Below are 21,298 nucleotides of genomic sequence, written 5' to 3'. Positions count from 1 at the left end.
TCTGATTGGAAGCATGCAAGCCAGTGTTCAAAAGCGAGAGCTGCGTCAGGGTCTTTAGGGTCCAAATCCAACCTTTCCGGACGTAAAACGGTTTCCATGTTTTAAAACTTTCAGTCAATAAAATTGATGCAACCATCAATAACTCACACCGTGACGCAAGGCGATATATCGGCTTTTGTTGACTGAAGAAGGAACCAGCAGTGAGTGACCATCATATTACATCCTGGAGAATGAGGCAGAGGATTAGACCTGAATCACCTTTATACAGGGGCCTGTGGGAGGTGCCACAGGAGCAGTCAGAAGGGGGCGTGTCCAGACAGGCACATAGTTCACCACAGAGTCCCAGCAGGCTCAACTTTTTGATACCTGACTTTGTCGGAGGCCTTAACAACATCTGTCTCAACAACCACTCAGCTATCTGCAAAGGCGTTTTTGCTTATATGTCCCTGCAACTCTATTTTATTTCACCACTCTGCCTTTTTAATGGCAAACCTTACCGATGGTAAATTAGTTCCAATAAAGTTCGGTGTAAAGTGAGAGGGTTGCTCATCGGAGAGTAAATGAAGGCGCTGCGCAAGATGGAGCCGGCGAGGCGCTGTATCCAAGCAGGAGTCTGAGATGCCCCCCAGTGTTTGCTCGGCAGAAGACAATCTCTTTGTGAACAATTGTAGATTACCGTGTATTCAAAGTGCCCAGGGACTTCAAGCTGCATGAATGTGTGTGTGTGTGTGTGTGTGTGTGTGTGTGTGTGTGCGCGCGTGTGCGCGCGTGTACATAATGTGTTTTCTTGATATCCTACATATGCTTGCTATCTTTCCATTCTATACATATTGTGTGTGCTTTGTGCCATGTGGGACTGTTGGCATTGCAATTAACAGCAGATCCTGGCTGTATTCATGGGCAGTTCTCTGTGTTGAAATTACAATGAAACTTCAATTGAAATTAACTGAAATGAAATGAAACCGTTCCGTCTGTGGAGTTCGCCCCTTCAGTGGAAGAGAATCTAGTGATACACATATCTGAAGTTCTCATTCCAACCCTAGTGTTAAACTGAAAGTTATTTTTAATTTTAGCCACACCTGCACATACATAAGTTTGCCGAAACGGCTCACTCTTCGTTCCTATATACTGGTGACTATAACATAGGCAACATAGAAATATAGAAGAATCTGCAGCACAATTCAGACCCTTAGGCCCGGAAATCGGTGCCGAACATGTCCCTAACTTAGAAAGACCTAGGGTTTACCCATAGACCTCTATTTTTACAAGCTCCATGCAGCCAGCCTGGAGTCTCTCAAAAGCTCCTATCGTATCCGCCCCCACCACCGCCGCCGGCAGCCCATTCCACGCACACACCACACAACGTAAAAAAAAACTGCCCTGACAACTCCTGTGTACATACTTCCAAGCACCATAACTCAATGCGCTTTTGTGCTAGTCATTTTAGCCTTGGCGAAAGGGGTCTGACTGTCCACACGATAAAATCCTCTCATTATCTTGTACACATCTGTCTGTTCACCGCTCATTCTCCGTCGCTCCAAGGAGAAAAGATCGAGTTCATTCAACCTCATAAGGAATGCTCCTCCATTCCAGCGACAATCTTGTATTTTGGGGACCGCATACCATCGAGGAATGTGTTTCTCATCCACAGTACCACTTTTCCGTTCCCCCAACAAAGACAACCCTATCGACACAGCTCGTCAGATTTCACCCGCCTCCCTGCTGAGTCACAGAATCATAGGCAGTGCCAGAGACCCGACCGGTGAGACATTCCCCTGCTTGGTCATTTGCACCTCTCTCCTCCCATCCAGAACTATCCAACGTGGGTTATCGGTTATTGAGCAGGTTGGCCACAAGGGTTCTCTGCAATGGTTATAGCTGTTTAACCCCTTTCACCTTCCTGTCTGTCACCCAGATTCCTGTATCCTCCACCTTGAGTGTAAGTACCTCTCTATATACCCGCCCTATCACCCGCTCAGCTTCCTGAATGATCCCGAGTTCGTCCAGTTCCAGTTCCAACGTTGTTACGCACAGTGATAGAAGGTGCAGCTGGATGACTTTCCTACAGGTGAAGTTGTCAGGGACTCTGGCGGTCTCCATGCCCTCCCACAACCCGTAAGGAAAGCAGTCCACTCTCCTGCAGGAATGCTCACTGCTCTTTCTAACTGCAATTATAAACGAAACAATTAATAAATTGAAAACAAATCTAGCAACATTTTTATGCCTCTCTCATCCGTCCAGCATCAAATTGATCAGCCTTCTACCTTTCACTCGGACACTGATTACTTGAACAATTTCCGCTGCGATTGCCCACCCCTTTACTCCGAGGTATGTCCGCTCTGCTCCTGTTAATTACACGGATATAGAAATTCAAACAATGAATGAAATTCACCCCACACCGTCCCAACACCCCGACGCGGGATCAGGCACAGATTGAAGCTCCCTCCCCCCGGTCTCTTCACACACTCCGAGGGTCAGAAGCTGCTTTCCTCTCCCCACCCCCAGCACTCCGCCGTTCCAGTCCTCCTTCATTGTGTGTCTGTCTCGGAGACTGTGCGTGTGTTCGTGTTCAGATGGTGAGCAGGGAAGAGCAGAGAAGTGGGAGAGGTTGACGGGGAGGGGGTAGGGAGGGTGTTGGCAAAAAGTGGTCACTGGCAGAAAGTGGTGTGGTACCGCAAGACCGGCCTGTCTACACAGAACCGTGAACAGGATCAGAACCGAGAGATCGACATCCGGAAGAGGGGGTTGGGTATTGTAAGACCAGACGTCACCTCTCCCCCTTCCTCCCCAGATTTCCAGATGAACGGGGGGAGGGCTGTAGAGGAGTGAGAGGGTTGATGGAACCGTGGAGAGTGTAGGGGATTGAACGGGTCAGGTGGACGGGAAGAGGAGATGGTGAAGGAGGAGATAACGGAGACGGCTAAGAGTGCGGGAGACGGAGGGCTGATGGAGTCGGGGTGTGTAAAAATGATTGCGGTGATGGAAATGAAGGTAGGGGAAATCGACATCGGGTGTAGGGTGTAGGGGTGTGCTGATGTAACACCAGACGTCACATCTCCCTCTTCCCCACAATTCCACATTAACACAGAAAGGGAGCGGGGCAGAGGATGCAGCGAGATGACGGAAACCTGGAAGGCTGTAGGGGACGCAGCGTTTCAGAGAGACGGCGAGAGGAGTTGGGGAAGGGGGGATAACAGAGACGGCGTAAGGTGTAGGGGATAAAACAGTAATGGAGACGAGGTGTGTGGAAGGGAAGGTATGAATACAACGGGGGAGGGTGGTGACGTTGAGGATGTCCTGTCTGACTGTGGCGAGGTTGGTCGACGGGGAACGGGGTTGGCGACGAGGGGAGTCGTAGGGGAGAAAGGGGCTGATGGAGACAGGGTAGGGTGCTTGCACTGCTGGTGGTGACAGAGACTGACGGTGTGCAGAAGAGCGAGGAGATGGGCAAGGGTTATTGGAAGGGACAGAGTGACTGGAACCGAGAGTGGGGAAGAGGGAGGGACTGACAGAGACGGGGGCGGGGTTGAGGAGGAGAAGTAGGAACAACTGAGGTGTGTAGCGGTGCACAGGAGGGAGGAGTCATGGAGTCGGGGAGGATTTTATTGGAGGGGACCGGTTCTGATGTCGGGCGGGGAGGAGATGACGGAGACGAAGGGGGTTGCAGTTCAGTAACTACACGAGTTGGAAAGTCACGTTGCATTTGAAAAAGACGTTATAGAGGGGCATCATGTTCGGCTCTGCTCGCCCACTTCGCTTCTGTAACCTCTATTTTCTCGGCCGATGTAAGATTCATCCTTCAGGTGGGTGAACCCTCGCAAGGCATCGGGTTCCGAATGTGTTTCTAGTAGGGCATTGAAAACCTTTGACACCAACAGGCTGGAGTGGACAAGGTGTCGGCAGAGAGGAAGGCTAACAAAAGGTTCGCATTCATTTCCCGGTCAAGGAATTAATTTTCAGGCTCTTCTGAGGCCTCGTTTGGAGTGTGTTTCCCTGACACTTCCACTTTAAGACTCGGAATGCAAATTTCTGCCTATCACAATCCTTCCTGGAATGTCTGTAATTAAATGGATTGTACTGAGCACTCAGTGCTCAACCGTCGAAGATCTATTTCTAGCACTGTGGGTTGTGATTGACACTTCGGATGCAGTTACTGCCGTCGTTTATTTTGAGCCTAACTCTGAGTTAATTCCAGACCTGACTCCGCACTTGGGTTGACACCATCCATAACTCCCTGGACACAGAAGTTATTGTGACGTCAGGAGTATGTGACGATTTGGTCTCTCATTGAACGCGCGTAAATTTCTATGGATGTCCGCTGGGGGGCGCTCCGACCAGTCGCATCACCGCCTGGTGTGGAGTCGACGACGCCCAGGGTGGCCAGGGACTTCAGAGGGATGTAGACTCAGCCGGTCCCTTCAAAGGCAACGCCGCTCCCTCCGTCTCGTAGTTGAAACGGTGTTTATCACGATTGCAAGACGAACTCTTCATGGTCGATTTGCACTCTGCATTCGAACTTTCCAGAGTGCCTCTTGTAGACAACATTAGAGGCCACTTTCCTATTAAGAAGTGTTAGACAATCTCAACCGAAGCAAAATAGATCCAGTTGGCAACCCCAAGAGTTTTTTTGGACATATTCCCACTACTCCACTCTCTCCACAGCCCGTGTCGGTCTCTAAACTAATCTCAATATACTGCGATCTCCACGCAGCCCCACGTCAGTCTCCAAACTATTCTCACTACACCGATCACTCTCCACGACCCCGCGTCATTATCCAGACTAATCTCAGGGGATACATCGGGGCACCGAGACGGGCTGTGGTGGTGGGAAGACAGGAGATAACGGAGACGGTAATGGGTGCAGAGAGGAAATGTGTCAGGAAGAAGGTACAGTATTGCCATGTCATGAGTTTGATACAATTTGGTCTCTCATTGTACACCAGCAAATTTCCATGGATGTCCGCTCGGGGGCGCTCTGTCCAGTCGCATCACCGCCTGATGTGGAGTCGTCAACGCCTTGGGTGGCCAGACTCTGCAGAGAGATGTAGACTCAGACAGCCCCCTCAAGGACACTAGCGCTTCACCGTCTCGCAGATGAAATTGTGTTTATCACGACAACAAGAGGAACTCTTCCTGGACGATTTGCATTCACTGCATTCGGACTTTCCAGAGATCATCTTGTACAGGACATTTCCTATCAAAAGTGTTGAACAATCTGAACAGAAGCAAAATAGATTCAGCAGACAACCCCGGGATTTCTTCGAACATTTCCCAGTGCTTCGCTCTCTCTCTCTCTCTTCACGGCCCCGTGTCATTCTCCAGACCAATCTCACTACACATTTCGGGGATCCAGCGGGGCACGAGACGGGTTGTGTCGGTGGGAAGACAGGAGTTGACCGAGACGGTGATGTGTGCAGAGAAGGAATGTGTCACGAAGACGGGACAGCTTGAAAGGGAGGGAATGTGATGGGAACGGGAGTACTGTAAAGGATGCAGTCTGTGACGGAGACAGGAGTAGTGCTGGAGAGCGAGGGGATTATGCATACGGGGGGATTGTGCCCTGCTACCGTGAAGGGCGTGACGGTGTGTCGGTAACGTTGGGCGTTGAGTTCGTGTCCCGTTGAGTGCTGTGTCGGTGTCGCGGTGAGAGGGGTGGGTGTCTGTGTTGTAGTGAGGGCTGTGTGACTCTTTCACTGACTATGTCGAGAGGTCGTTCCCTGAGTTTCTGAATGCAGCGTCATATTCCTTCATCTACACCTCCCCCTGCGTTTCCCATCTCATGAGTTCAAAACCCTCCTTGTTCCTCCTGTAGAGCAGTGAACGTAAATCACCGAACAGATGAGACCCTTCGGCCCGCAATGTTGTGATATACCAATTAACCTAAATCCCATCGGCCGTCACACGTCCAACTATATAAATCCCCTGTATATCCACGTGTCTGTCAAAGAGCCAGTGAAACGCCTCTATCGATCTGCCTCACCACTGTCTCTGGTAACACAGTCCAAGCATCCATTAGTCTTCGTGTGAATAAAAAACTTGCCGACCTCATCTCCTTTGAAGTTGCCACCCACACCTCAGTAATAGAGGAAACCAACAATTCCGTCCACTGCTTATGGATTGTGCTCTCTATTCCGGGCAGCATCCGAATAAATCCCTTCTGTATCCTCTCCAAAGACCCCGCACACTTCCTTCAACCGAGCGTCCAGAAATTATTCAGGAATCTCCAAAACGTCAAACCCAATGCCAACTCCTATCTGCCCCTTGGTTTCCCGGCTCTCTCCCCCATCTACAAGGTGTGAACCCTAATCCTCTACATTGAACTCCCTCTCTCCTTCAACACCTCCCATTATTAAAGTGCAGACTCTTCCCTTCCACACAGGTTAAACAGCTCTTCGGCTCCAACTTAGCACGTACATCTTTGCCAGAATAAAAAGCCTGGCCGAATCCACATTTGCCAGATCATTCCGGACTCCAATAAAGTTGGCAAGTCAATTTAGAAACTAATCATGAGGTCAAAAATAACCTTTACAAAAATTACCTTCTATCTAATGGCTTTATCCTCACTTTTTCCCAGGGCTGAAATGTTTGCCACAAGAGGACACGGGTTTAAGGTGCTGGGGAGTAGGTACAGAGGAGATGTCAGGGGTAAGTCTTTTACGCAGAGAGTGGTGAATGTGCCGGAAACGGTGGTGGTGGCGGAAACGATAGGGTCATTTAATAGCCTTTTGGATAGGTACATGGAGCTTAGAAAAATAGAGGGCTATAGGTAAGCCTAGTAATTTCTAAGGTGCGGACGTGTTCGGCACAACATTGTGGGCCGAAGGGCCTGCATTGTGTTGTAGGTTTTCTATATTCCTATGTTTCTATCTTCCTTTTCTCTTGCTGATGAATCCGCCTTGCTGATTGGTTGTTGTTCAAACAAACGCGTGGCACTGGTTTATAATGCACATATTTCCCGCTCCCGAATTCTGATTGGAGGCTGCCCCAAGGGGAAAATATACATGAGTCTCTGACACAGTCAGTCAGACCCTGAGCGAGACTCCTCCATACAATCCCATCATGCACAACCGGAGTCAGACGCTGAGTGAAGCTCCCTCACCAACATTACATCACACAAGTTCGGAGTCTGAAAACGACTGAAGCTCCCTCCGCGCTGTCCTAAAGTTTCGGAAAAGGAGGGCAGCTCCCACTCACCGTCGTATAACGCAATTTTGGAATCAGAGAGCGAATGAATCTCCCTCCACTCTGTCCCGTCACACACTGCTCGGGTCAAACACAGAGTGCGTCTCCCTCCACGCCGTCCCATCACATACTCCCGGGATCAGGTGCAGTGTGAAGATCCCTCCACACCGTTCCATCACACACTTTCCGGAGAAGACACAGAGTGCTTTTCCCTCTCCACCGTCCCAAGGCAGACCCCCGAGATCAAACACGTGATGCTCCCTCGACCCTGCCCCATCACATTCTTTCGGGTACAGACACAGAGTGAGTTCCCTGTTCCCCATTCCCTCACACATTCACCGTTCAGATATTGTTTAGTTCAACTGCAACTCCCCGGCCCAACACCCGCACAATCGCATCACACACTACCCAAGTCAATAGGAGAGCTAAACCCCCTCCGTCCTCCACTTTCCCCTCTCAGCAATCCCCAGCGCTCCCCCATCCCAGTCGTCTGGAATTCTGTCCCAGTATCTGTCCCGGATACTGTGAGTGCGCGTGACAGGATGTGGATTATTCAGCGCGCACGTGCTCCCAGTTATAATCACCGACTCCAAATCCCGGTCGGGGGTCCGAACCTCTGCAACGGGATGATAGACTCCCTCAACCAGAAACCACAGTCGGTAGCAGCGTTACCGAGCGACAATTTGTGCTGTGGAAGTGGGGGGGGGGGGGGCTGCAGAAGGGCTCGGACACATTAGGAGAATGGGAATAGACGTAGCAGATAGAATGCAGTGCCGGGAATCGTATGGGCATTCAATTTGAAAATAAATAAATAAAATCGTAGAATAGTTTCTTACGGGATGTTTTTTTGTAACCCAGGCAATCTGTTCATATTCTATATCTTCACAGAATGGTCTGGATCAATTTTGAACCGGCCCAAGAATCTCCTGATAACAAGTGTCTATACAAAAGTTTGAACCGCGGGTCTATTTCGTATGTATAAATAACCTATCTGACGTTAATAAATGGGTGATGAATATTTAATTAATTTTTCAGAGCTCCAAAATCCATTTCAATAGCTACGGGTCAAATTCGACCCGGAGCAGACGCAACGTACAAACATCTGCAGCACCTGTACAAAACTATAAAGCTTCAGGGTGTTTTTACTGTTGTCAAATGTCCGAACGGGTCAAACATGACCGGCACAGTGTGTAAGGGTTAAAAACAATCTGCGGTACAGAGGGATTTGGGAGACCTCGTTCAGCTTCCCTAAAGGATTAACCTGCAGCTTGAGCCGGTGACAGCGTTAATGTCAAGAGTACTGGGACGTAAAAGCATTGACGTCATTCTCAGGTTTAATACGTCACTGGTGAGGTCACATTTGGAGAGCGTTCAGGTGAATGATTACGGGATTGGGAGTCGTATTGTAGGAGGAGTATTTGACAGCTCCGGGATATTGAACACCCACACACAGCGATTCAGTAACAGCTTCTTCCCCTACGCCAATGCATCAGCAAAAACTCGACATTTCTGCGTTGTTTATTAATATTTGCAATTTACATTAATTATACATCTTTGCACCGTACTTATGCTTCAAAAGAACAAATTCCAGGGGTTGTTATTTCCAGATAATAATTGAAATAGCGATTCCTGTGGACAACATCCGATAGGGTGGACAGGACACTTGGCCCGCTGGTCTTCACCAGTCACACCGAATCCAGGAGTCGGGAGGTCACGTTGCCGTGGTACAAGACGTCGGTGAGGCCGCCCTGCTTTAGGAAAAATGTCAGTGATCTGGATAAACTGTACAGGGAATTCTACGGGGATACTGCCAGAACTCGGAGGACTGAGTTAAGGAGAGCGGGAAGGAAGGTGGGAACATTATTCCCTGGAGCGTAGTTATAACATTTACAGAGTTCCATAAACCCGAGAGGGGCACCGACAGATGGAATGCGCACAGACTTTCACTCAGGGTCGGGTTGTAGAGAACCAGATGGCACAGGATTGAGGTGAGAGTGAGTGGAAAGGAGAAATTGAGAGAGAGATCAGGGAGACGGAGGGTTTAGAGAGAACAGGGAGGGGAGGTATAGAGTTCCTGAGGAGGGAAGGTGAGAGAGGTGAAAGAGGAGTGCAGAGGGAGCAGAGAAAGTGCGGGCGGAGAACTTTCGTTGGAATAAGGGGATCTGAGGGGCAGACAGGAAGGTAGAGGGAACTAGGAAGATCGTGACGTGGGTAATGGCGAGAACGAAGGGAATAGACGACGAGAAGGGTTTGTCGTAGTCTGTTAGAGAGAATATGATGGCGACAAGATTAGGAGATGTAGGAGGGAGGGGCAGGGAGGGTGCGGAGCGAATTTGACATGATTTAGGAATGAGAGTGAAGGGGAGAGCAGGAGGAGAATATAGGGGTAGTCACTTGATTTATGTCGACTCCACTGGCTGTTGGCAGAGACCCTGGGTCTTTTGAAGAACATCCGGGAACAAAGTTGCTGACCTCTCGCAGATGAAACGCCGATCATGAACACAAAGTATAGTCATTACGCACTGACTGCAGACGCGTATTCCCGAGGACGCTTTGTAAAGGAGACTCTGTCCCACATTCCTATCCAGGAGGGGTAAACAATTTCAACAGAGACAAAACAGCTTCAGTAGAGAACCCGATCAGAATCCGTCCCCAAGCTAATCCCATGAATTCGATCTCTCCTAATTGCCTGTGTGAATCCCCAAACTCATCCCATTCAACCACTCTCTCCCCACAGCCCCGTGCCGGTACCCAGAAAAATCCCATGGCCCCACAATCCTGTGTCAGTTCCCAAATTAATCGTACTGACCCAATGTCTCCCCACAGCCCCGTAAACCCCCAAACTAATCCCACCCAACCGCTTCCCCGCTACATTCCCCTTTCAGTTCCCATACGAATCGAACAGGCCGAAACTCCCCCCTCTGATCTGTTTCAGTCCCCGAACAAACCCCCCCCCGTCCCACCGTCTCCCCACAGTTATGGCTGTCCCGAAATGTATCCCACTGTTCCACAGTCTTCCCTCAGCCCTGTGTGGTTCCAGGTTCATCTCGTTGCCCCTTCCTCTACCCAGAGCTTCGTGTCTGTCTCCTGACATATCCCACTACACCGCGCTCTCCTCATAGCCTCTGGTCCGCCTCCCGACTTATACCACTGGCACCCTCTATCCCACATCCTTGCCTCAGTTGGCAATCTAATTCCGTTAACCCAGTGTGTGTCCGCCGCCCTGTATCGGTCTCCAAACTAATCCATTTGTTCAACTCTCGCCACAGAGATCCGTGTCATTCACCAAACGAATCCCGCCGTTGCTCCCTCTCCTCACAGTCCGGCGAATATCTCCAAAATAGTCCCACTGAACCGCGCTGTCCTCACCCAGATACGTCAGTACTAAAATAAACTCTGTCACTGATCTCTCCCCACTGCCCTCTGGCAGTTTTCGAAATATTCCTACTGCCCTGTCCTCCCCGACAGACACGTTTCGGCCCCAAAATGTTCCCATTCAAACACCCTACCCCCTTCCCAGGTGCAGTCTACAAACAAATCACAATGCCCCTCCATTTTATGACAAAACTACTTCAGTCCGTAAAGTAATCCCATTTTCCCCCGTTAGGACTATATCAATAACGAATCTTCACTCCACAGATTAGTTATAATCTTACCCGTTTTCGCATTTTTCGATCCAGTAAGCAAAGTTGCTGTCAGGAAGATTGTGGAATACAAAGAGCTGAGAAGTTAAATTTAATTCATTATTGCCAAGAATTGAAAACTATCTACGTACCTTCCCTCTATTGATTATAACACGATACTGTGATGGGACGGTGTGGAGGGAGATTCACTATGTATCTGACCCCGGGAGTGTGTGAGGGGAAGGTGTGGAGGGAGATTCATTCTGTGCCTGACCCCTGGAGTGTGCGATGTGACGGTTGGGAGGGGGGTTCACTCTGTGTTTGACCCCGGGAGTGTGTGATGATTCCTGGGTTATTGTGGGATCTTCCCGTGCAGTGACACATACCGCTTCATCCCTTGAATTTATTTCCAGCAGCCTTGAATAACGGATTGAACATTCTTGCTTCGCTTCTTGGAAAGATGTTTCAAACCTGGATACGTAATAACACCGGTCTTTACTTGTGACCCATTCCTGGGAACATGTTTGCTCTGAAAATCAGGGACAAGGAATGGTGACACAAAGAGTGAATCTCCCTTCACACTTCCCCATTACACACATACGGGTTGACACACAGAGTGAAATTCCCTCCACGCGGTCCCATCACGCACCCCCGAGGTCAGAAACAGTGTGAATCTCCCTCCACAAACTCCCGTCGGAAAGTAACAAGGATCAGACACAGTGAAGTTCCCTCCACACCATTCATCACACACTGCTGTGGTCAGGACACAGAGTGAATAGAACATAGAATAATACAGCACATTACAGGCCCAGTGGCGCACAATGTTGTGCCGACACTTAAACCCTGCCTCCCATATATCCCCCCCACCATAATTTCCTCCATGTACCTGTCTAGTAGTTTCTTAAATTTCACTAGTGTATCTGCCTCCACCACGGACTCAGGCAGTGCATTCCACGCACCAACCTCTCTCTAATATCCCCCTTGAATTTCCCACCCCTTACACGTCATGTCCTCTTGTGTTAAGAAGTGTTGCCCTGGGGAAGAGGCGCTGGCTATCTATTCTACTTTATATCTTGTATACCTCTGTCATGTCTCCTCTCCAGACATGAGTCACCGTTCCCGGGGTCAGACGTGGAGTGAAGCTCCGTGCACACTGCCTTTTATAAACCCCCGGGGTCAGACGTGGAGTGAAGCTCCCTGCACACTGCCTTTTATAAACGCCCGGGGTCAGACGTGGAGTGAAGCTCCCTGCACACAGCCTTTTATAAACCCCCGGGGTCAGACGTGGAGTGAAGCTCCCTGCACACTGCCTTTTATAAACGCCCGGGGTCAGACGTGGAGTGAAGCTCCCTGCACACAGCCTTTTATAAACCCCCGGGGTCAGACGTGGAGTGAAACTCCGTGCACACTGCTTTATATAAACGCCCGGGGTCAGACGTGGAGTGAAGCTCCGTGCACACTGCCTTTTATAAACCCCCGGGGTCAGACGTGGAGTGAAGCTCCGTGCACACTGCCTTTTATAAACGCACGGGGTCAGACGTGGAGTGAAGCTCCGTGCACACTGCCTTTTATAAACGCCTGGGGTCAGACGTCGAGTGAAACTCCGTGCACACTGCTTTATATAAACGCCCGGGGTCAGACGTGGAGTGAAGCTCCGTGCACACTGCCTTTTATAAACCCCCGGGGTCAGACGTGGAGTGAAGCTCCCTGCACACTGCCTTTTATAAACGCCCGGGGTCAGACGTGGAGTGAAGCTCCCTGCACACAGCCTTTTATAAACCCCCGGGGTCAGACGTGGAGTGAAACTCCGTGCACACTGCTTTATATAAACGCCCGGGGTCAGACGTGGAGTGAAGCTCCGTGCACACTGCCTTTTATAAACCCCCGGGGTCAGACGTGGAGTGAAGCTCCGTGCACACTGCCTTTTATAAACTCCCGGGGTCAGACGTGGAGTGAAGCTCCCTCCACACTGACTTTTATAAACGCCCGGGGTCAGACGTGGATTGAAGCTCCCTGCACACAGCCTTTTATAAACCCGCGGGGTCAGACGTGGAGTGAAGCTCCCTCCACACTGCCTTTTATAAACGCCCGGGGTCAGACGTGGAGTGAAGTTCCCTGCACATTGCCTTTTATAAACGCCCGGGGTCAGACGTGGAGTGAAGCTCCCTGCACACTGCCTATTATAAACCCCCGGGGTCAGACGTGGAGTGAAGCTCCATGCACACTGCCTTTTATAAACGCCCGGGGTCAGACGTGGAGTGAAGCTCCGTGCACACTGTCTTTTAGAAACGCCCGGGGTCAGACGTGGAGTGAAGCTCCCTGCACACAGCCTTTTATAAACCCCCGGGGTCAGACGTGGAGTGAAGCTTCCTCCACACTGCCTTTTATAAACGCCCGGGGTCAGACGTGGAGTGAAGCTCCCTGCACATTGCCTTTTATAAACGCCCGGGGTCAGACGTGGAGTGAAGCTCCCTGCACACTGCCTATTATAAACCCCCGGGGTCAGACGTGGAGTGAAGCTCCCTGCACACTGCCTTTTATAAACGCCCGCGGTCAGACGTGGAGTGAAACTCCGTGCACACTGCCTTTCATAAACACCCGGGGTCAGACGTGGAGTGAAGCTCCGTGCACACTGCCTTTTATAAACGCTCGGGGTCAGACGTGGACTGAAGCTCCATGCACACTGTCTTTTATAAACGCCAGGGGGCAGACGTGGACTGAAGCTCCGTGCACACTGCCTTTTATAAACGCTAGGGGTCAGACGTGGACTGAAGCTCCGTGCACACTGCCTTTTATAAACGCTAGGGGTCAGACGTGGACTGAAGCCCCATGCACACTGTCTTTTATAAACGCCCGGGGTCAGACGTGGACTGAAGCTCTGTGCACACTGCCTTTTATAAACGCCCTGGATCAGACGTTGAGTGAATCTCCGTGCACACTGCCTTTTATAAACGCCCGGGGTCAGACGAGGAGTGAAGCTCCGTGAACACTGCCTTTTATAAACGCCCGTGGTCAGACGTGGAGTGAAGCTCCGTGCACACTGCCTTTTATAAATGCCCGGGGTCAGACGTGGAGTGAAGCTCCGTGCACACTGTCTTTTATAAACGCTCGGGGTCAAACGTGGAGTGAAGCCCCATGCACACTGCCTTTTATAAACGCCCGGGGTCAGACGTGGAGTGAAGTTCCCTGCACATTGCCTTTTATAAACGCCCGGGGTCAGACGTGGAGTGAAACTCCCTGCACACTGCCTTTAATAAACACCCGGGGTCAGACGTGGAGTGAAGCTCCGTGCACACTGCCTTTTATAAACGCCCGCGGTCAGACGTGGAGTGAAGCTCCGTGCACATTGCCTTTCATAAACACCCGGGGTCAGACGTGGAGTGAAGCTCCGTGCACACTGTCTTTTATAAACGCCAGGGGGCAGACGTGGACTGAAGCTCCGTGCACACTGCCTTTTATAAACACCCGGGGTCAGACGTGGAGTGAAGCTCCGTGCACACTGCCTTTTATAAACGCTAGGGGTCAGACGTGGACTCAAGCCCCTTGCACACTGCCTTTTATAAACGCCCGGGATCAGACGTTGAGTGAATCTCCGTGCACACTGCCTTTTATAAACGCCCGGGGTCAGACGAGGAGTGAAGCTCCGTGAACACTGCCTTTTATAAACGCCCGTGGTCAGACGTGGAGTGAAGCTCCGTGCACACTGCCTTTTATAAACGCCCGGAGTCAGACGTGGAGTGAAGCTCCATGCACACGGCCTTTTATAAACCAACGTGGTCCGACGTGGTGTGATGCTCCGTGCACACTGCCTTTTATAAACGCCCGGGGTTTGACGTGGAGTGAAGCTCCGTACATACTGTCTTTTATAAACCACCGAGGTCAGACGTGGAATGAAGCTCGGTGCACACTGCCTTTTATAAACGCCCGGTGTCAGACGTGGAGTGAAGCTCCATGCACACTGCCTTTTATAAAAGTCCGGGGTCAGACGTGAGTGAAGCTCCGTGCACACTGCCTTTTATAAACGCTCGGGGACAAACGTGGAGTGAAGCCCCATGCACACTGCCTTTTATAAACGCCCGCGGTCAGACGTGGAGTGAAGCTCCGTGCACACTGCCTTTCATAAACACCCGGCGTCAGACGTGGAGTGAAGCTCCGTGCACACTGCCTTTTTTCAACGCTCGGGGTCAGACGTGGACTGAAGCTCCATGCTCACTGTCTTTTATAAACGCCAGGGGGCAGACGTGGACTGAAGCTCCGTACACTGCCTTTTATAAACGCTAGGGGTCAGACGTGGACTGAAGCCCCATGCACACTGTCTTTTATAAACGCCCGGGGTCAGACGTGGACTGAAACTCTGTGCACACTGCCTTTTATAAACGCCCGGGATCAGACGTTGAGTGAATCTCCGTGCACACTGCCTTTTATAAACAGACGGGGTCAGACGTGGAGAGAAGCTCCGTGCACACTGCCTATTATAAACCCCCGGGGTCAGACGTGGACTGAAACTCTGTGCACACTGCCTTTTATAAACGCCCGGGATCAGACGTGGAGTGAAGCTCCATGCACACTGTCTTTTATAAACAGACGGGGTCTGACGTGGAGAGAAGCTCCGTGCACACTGCCTATTATAAACCCCCGGGGTCAGACGTGGAGTGAAGCTCCGTGCACACTGCCTTTTATAAACGGCCGGGGTCAAACGTGGAGTGAAGCTCCATGCACACGGCCTTTTATAAACCATCGGGGTCCGACGTGGTGTGATGCTCCGTGCACACTGCCTTTTATAAACGCCCGGGGTTTGACGTGGAGTGAAGCTCCGTACACACTGTCTTTTATAAACGCCCGGGATCAGACGTGGAGTGAAGCTCCATGCACACTGACTTTTATAAACAGACGGGGTCAGACGTGGAGAGAGGCTCCGTGCACACTGCCTATTATGAACCCCCGGGGTCAGACGTGGAGTGAAGCTCCGTGCACACGGCCTTTTATAAACGCCCGGGGTCAGACGTGGAGTGATGCTCCCTGCACACTGCCTTTTATAAACGCCCGGGGTCAGACGTGGAGTGAAGCTCCCTGCACACTTCCTTTTATAAACGCACGGGGTCAGACGTGGAGTGAAGCTCCGTGCACACTGCCTATTATAAACACCCGGGGTCAGACGTGGAGAGACGCTCCGTGCACACTGCCTTTTATAAACGCCCGGGCTCAGACGTGGAGTGAAGCTCCGTGCACACTGCCTTTTATAAACACTCGGGGTCAGAAGTAGAGTGAAGCTCCGTGCACACTGCCTTTTATATACACCCGGGGTCAGAAGTGGAGTGGTGCTCCCTGCACACTGCCTTTTAAAAACGCCCGGGGTCAGACGTGGAAAGAAGCTCCGTGCACACTGCCTATTATAAACACCCGGGGTCAGACGTGGAGAGAAGCTCCGTGCACACTGACTATTATAAACACCCGGGGTCAGACGTGGAGAGACGCTCTGTGCACACTGCCTATTATAAACACCCGGGGTCAGACGTGGAGAGACGCTCCGTGCACACTGCCTTTAATAAAGGCCCGGGGTCAGACGCGGAGAGAAGCTCCGTGCACACTGCCTTTTATAAAGGCACGGGGTCAGATACTCCCGGGGTCAGTTACAGAGGAAAGCTCCCTCAACACCGCCACTCACACGCTCCCGGGGTCAGACAACAGAATTTAGATCCTCTACAAAGTCCAATAACACACAGCCTGATCAGGCACAATGTGAATCTCTCTCTCTCCACGGCCCCATTACACACTCCAGCGTTCAGAGACAGAAAGAAACTCCCTCTGTGCACACGACGAATATCGGTGTGAATCTCCATCCTTACGTCCCGTCACGCATCTCCTGGCAGGTCACAGTGTGAGGCTCTCTCTGGACCGTTCCATCACACCCACCTGTGTTTTCACACAATGCGAAACTCCGCCCACACCCTCCAATGGCACACTCACGGGGTCAGACTCCCTCCAAAATATCCAAACACACAATCCGGTGTCACATAGAATAAACCCTCCATCTGCACCGTCCCATCACACACTCCTGGAATCAAACACAAACGCTCTCTCTCTACGATCCCATTACACACTCCGGGAGTCAGACACAGAGTGACGCTCCCTCTGCAACGTCCCATCACTCACTCCCCGAATTAGACACATACTGAAGCTGTCTCTCCTCGATCCCATAACACACTCCCGTATTCAGACTCAAAATGAATCCTCCTCTGCAACTTCCCATCATTCACTCCCGGATTCCGACACAGAGTGAATCCCCCGCTACACCGTCCCATCACACACTCCCACATTCAGAGTAAAACGTTCTCTCCACGGTGCCATAACACTCTTCAGGGGTCCGACATGGGGTGAATCTCTCTGTGCAGTGTCCCATCGCAGAACCCCAAAGTCTGACACAGAGTGAAGTTGGATCCATACTGGATTCAGTGATAGAGTGAAGTTTCCTCCACGCATCTCCATCACACACTCACCGGGTCAAGCACAGATTGAATCACCCTCCATACCTTCTCTTCACACACTCCCGATATTAAGCACTGAGTGACGCTTCATGCCTGCCCTGTGATGAGGAGGGGGTGAAAGAGGGGGATGATGCCTCACCTCTGCTTCTGGTCAACAATTCGCAGATCTGGTGATGGAGATCGGACAGATTAGATTTGAGCGCTGAAAGCTTGGATTGAAGGGATGAGTTTAACTGATGGTAGTTTCGGTGGCAGGTTTCCTTAGACTGACGAATCTGTGACACTGAGAGAGATGGTGAAGGATGTTTAGCCTTTGCAGTGACACGTGAGTCAGCGTCACGCTACCAAACTGGTCACGGAGATTATACCCATGTAGCAATATCACAATTACAGCACGGAATCAGGCTATCTCGGCCCTTCTAGTCCGTTCCCAACGCTTACTCTCACCTATTTTCAACGCACTGCACTCAGCCCATAACCCCCCATTCCTTTACTGTCCATGTACCTATCCAATCTTACTTTTTATGACAATACCGAACCTGCCCCTGCCACTTCTGCTGGAAGCTCGTTCCACACAGCCACCAGTCTCTGAGTAAAAAAAAATATTTCTCGTGTTACCCCTAAACTTTTGCCCCGTAAGTCTCAACTCATGTCCTCTTGCTTGAATCTCCCGTACTCTCAATGGGAAACGCCTATACACGTCAACTCTATCTATCCCCCTCATAATTTCAAATACCTCTATCAAGTTCACCCTCAACCTTCTACGCTCCAAAGAATAAAGACCTAACTTGTTCAGCCTTTCCCTGTAACTCAGGTGCTGAAAACCAGGAAACATTCTAGTAAATCTTTTCTATACTCTCTCTATCTTGTTGACATCTTTCCTATCATTCGGTGACCAAAACTGTACACAATACTCAAAATTTGGCCTTACCAATGCCTTGTACAATTCTAACATTACATCCCAACTCCTATACTCAGTGGTCTGATTTATAAAGGCCAGCATACCAAAAGTTTTCTTTACCACCCTATGCAGATGAGATTCCACCTTCAGGGAGCTATGCACCATTATAATTTTGTTGTGTCAGTGTCTCGGTGAAGGGTGTCACAGTGAAGGACGTGCTGATGGCACAGTGCGAGGCGTCGGCGCCACATTGTGGGGCGCGTCTGTGTCACACTATGATGTACATCAATGTCCCGATGAAGATTTTGTTGATGTTACAATGGGGGTCTGCGTCAGTATCATGCTGGACATGTCCGATTTCCTGTGAGGGACGTGTGAGGAAACTGTGAGGAGTTTCTGTGCCCCGGCGATAGGTGTGCCAGATCACAATGAAGTGTCTCTCGATGTCAAGTCGAGGAAAATGCCAGTGTGGGGGCCCTTGTGGTGTCACCGTGGGTGGAGTATCTGTGTCATGTGTGGGGTGTGCTGGTCTCACAGAGCGGGGTATGTCAGTGTCACGATGAGAGACATGTCATGGCCACGCTGGGTGTGAGACGGTCACGCTGAGGTGTGTCTCGGTGTCACAGAGAGTACTATGTTGGTGTCATTGTGAATTTAGGTGTCAGTATCACGTTAAGGGATTTGCCTGTATCAGGGTGAGGTGTGGGGCATTGCCTGAGCGAGCGGTGCAGAGGAGCGATACTGTCTCGGTAAAGGGTGTTAATGCGATTTCTGAGTCTTTGTCACGGTGTGGTGCGGACTGGATCACGTTGTGGAGCGTGGAGATGTCACGGTATGCGGTACCTCAGTGTCACGGTGAAGACCGTGTCGGTGTCACTGTGAGGTGTGTTTCGGTGTCGCTTAAGGAATTTATCAGTGACACGTTCTGGGGCATGTCGATATTACAGTGAGGAGTAAGTTGCGGTCAGTGTGACTGTCACGGCGATGGGGTATATCAATGTCCTGGTGAAGGTTTTGTTGATGTTACAATTGGGGACTGGGTCATGTTTGTGTCACGGCGATGTAGTGTCAGCGTCGCGGTCAGGAGTATATCTGTGTCTCGTTGAAGGTCGTGACCGTGCTACGGCAACAGCATTGTTGATGTTATGGTGAATGGCGCTTCGGTGTCAGGACGAGTCTTGATTGTGTTACGGTAAAGGCCGTGTTTTTATCACGGTCAGGGGTGTGTCCGTGTTGTGGTGATGGGGTTTTAATCGGTGTTATGGCAAACGGCGCGTCTGTGTCATTGTGGTGTTTTACAATAACAATTTATTCCACTCTCTTTACGTATGGTGTGACTCCACTGGGAGAACGTTCCACTCACCATGGATCGAGAGACCGGCCACAGTCACCATAATGGCTGACGTAACTAGGCAGATTAGGCAGATCAGACGGTGCGGTCTATTTCCGATCTTTACTTTCGGCTGCTGTTCATGCGCAGCTGTGGAGAGACCACAAGACCATGCGATGATAAGAAATGGCAGCAAAAGGAGGCCATTCGGTTATTCAAGTCTGCCCCGCCATTCAGTCATGGGCTGAACCAATTCTTCCGTCATCCCCACTCCCCTGCATACTGCAAATACCCTTCGATATCCCGGCTAATCAAGAAACTATAGATCTCTGCCTGAAATGCACCAAATGATTTGGCCTCCACAGCCGCTTGTGGCAACAAATTCCACAGCTTTACCAGTCTCTGACTAACTCGCAATTTAGCTGCATCTCCGTCCTAAATGGACTATCTTCAATCCTGAAGTCGTGACCTCTTGTCCTAGACTCCCCTATCACGCGGAATAACATATTGTATCTAATCTGTTCAGGCCTTTAGACAATCGGAAAGTTTTTGTGAGATTTCCCCCCCCCCCTCAGTCTCCTGAACTCCAGGGAATACAGTCTAAAAGCTCCAGATGTTCCTCATACAATAACCCTCTCATTCCTGCAACCATTCTGGTGAATCTTCCCTGAAACCTCTCCAATGTCAGCACATCCATAAGGAGCCCCAGACGGCAGAGAATACTCCAAGTGTGGTCTCCGAGTGCTTCAACATCATATCCCTGTTCTTATATTTCGTACCTCTAGAAATCAATGGCAACATAGCACTCGACTTCTCCACCCCCGACTCAAACTGGAGACTGACCTTCAGGGTATCCAAGTCCCTTTGCATTTTGAATGTTCTGTCCATCTAAATAGTCGTCCGCACGTTCATTTCACCCACTAATGTCTGTACGCATACATTTTCCCAACGTTGTACCTCATTTAGGGTAAGATACGCTCGGGTATTTTATGGAAACATGGATAGATACCCCACACAGAAATAGGGTGTTTTAAGAGACTTCAGGACAGGTACATGGAACTTTGAAAAATAAAGGGTGAACGGGAAGTCTCGTCATTTCTATTGTAGGGACATGTTCGGCACAACTTTGTGGGCCGAAGGGACGGTGTTGTGCTGTAGGTTTTACATGTTGGCTGACGGTGTCCTGTGGTGTTCCACAGGGTCTCGTTGTGTCCGATTATTCTTCTATTATGTCAAAGACTTGGATGCTTGAATTAATACTCCGGTTTGAGTTTGCATACGACGTGAAGATTGCTGGAGGACAGGGAAGTTTAAGGAATGAAGGAGTCTGTAGGAGGACGGGAGATACAGGTCGACAGGCTGGTGAAGAAGGTGTTCGACTCGTTTGCCTTTATCAGTCAGGACACTGAGTCCGGGAGTCGGGAGGTCACATCCCAGTTGTACAAGACGTCGGCGAGGAGGCACTCGGATTTCGGTTCAGTCTTGGTTCGCCCTGCTGTCGGAGAGATGTAACTGAGCTGGAAAGAGTGCAGAGGGAGATTTTCCAGGATGTTGCAAGAGCTCGAGGGACTGAGTTATGAAGTGATGTCGGGCAGTTCAGGGCTTAATACCTTGGAGCCCAGGACTGACCTCACAGAGGGGCTTTGTTCCTTGGAGTGTACGGGTGACCTCACAGAGGGGCTTTGTTCCTTGGAGTGTACGGGTGACCTCACAGAGGGGCTTTGTTCCTTGGAGTGTACGGGTGTCCTTACAGAGGGGCTTTGTTCCTTGGAGTGTA

At 50.5% G+C, this 21,298-nt stretch overlaps 1 protein-coding gene across 1 annotated transcript; it reads right to left on the bottom strand.

The window, feature by feature from the left end:
• Window positions 1–9,581: 9,581 nt before the first annotated feature.
• On the bottom strand, window positions 9,582–20,391 carry LOC132389931 (C-type lectin domain family 2 member B-like). The gene is made up of 5 exons (XM_059962501.1): window positions 20,301–20,391; window positions 19,555–19,671; window positions 11,192–11,334; window positions 10,839–10,903; window positions 9,582–9,762 (listed from the first exon to the last, which is right to left on the bottom strand). The coding sequence occupies exons 1-5, from the start codon at window positions 20,389–20,391 to the stop codon at window positions 9,582–9,584; spliced, it is 597 nt and encodes a 198-aa protein (XP_059818484.1).
• Between the last annotated feature and the right edge of the window lie 907 nt (window positions 20,392–21,298).

This window comes from Hypanus sabinus, unplaced genomic scaffold (genome assembly GCF_030144855.1).
Source record: "Hypanus sabinus isolate sHypSab1 unplaced genomic scaffold, sHypSab1.hap1 scaffold_710, whole genome shotgun sequence".
NCBI classification, from domain to species: domain Eukaryota; kingdom Metazoa; phylum Chordata; class Chondrichthyes; order Myliobatiformes; family Dasyatidae; genus Hypanus; species Hypanus sabinus.
The sequence above is the reverse complement of the archived record's forward strand: the minus strand, read 5'-3'. Positions and strand labels throughout refer to the sequence as shown.

Excerpts from the sequence above, each read along its gene's own strand:
- LOC132389931 (XM_059962501.1), bottom strand. The coding sequence starts at position 20,391 with ATGCAAAGGGACTTGGATACCCTGAAGGTCAGTCTCCAGTTTGAGTCG. Across the intron at positions 19,672-20,300 it reads GTTGCCATTGATTTCTAGAG|CTGCGCATGAACAGCAGCCG; the intron begins GTACGAAATATA and ends GTCTCTCCACAG. Across the intron at positions 9,763-10,838 it reads ATCGAAAAATGCGAAAACGG|GAATGTGGGACAGAGTCTCC; the intron begins GTAAGATTATAA and ends CCTCCTGGATAG.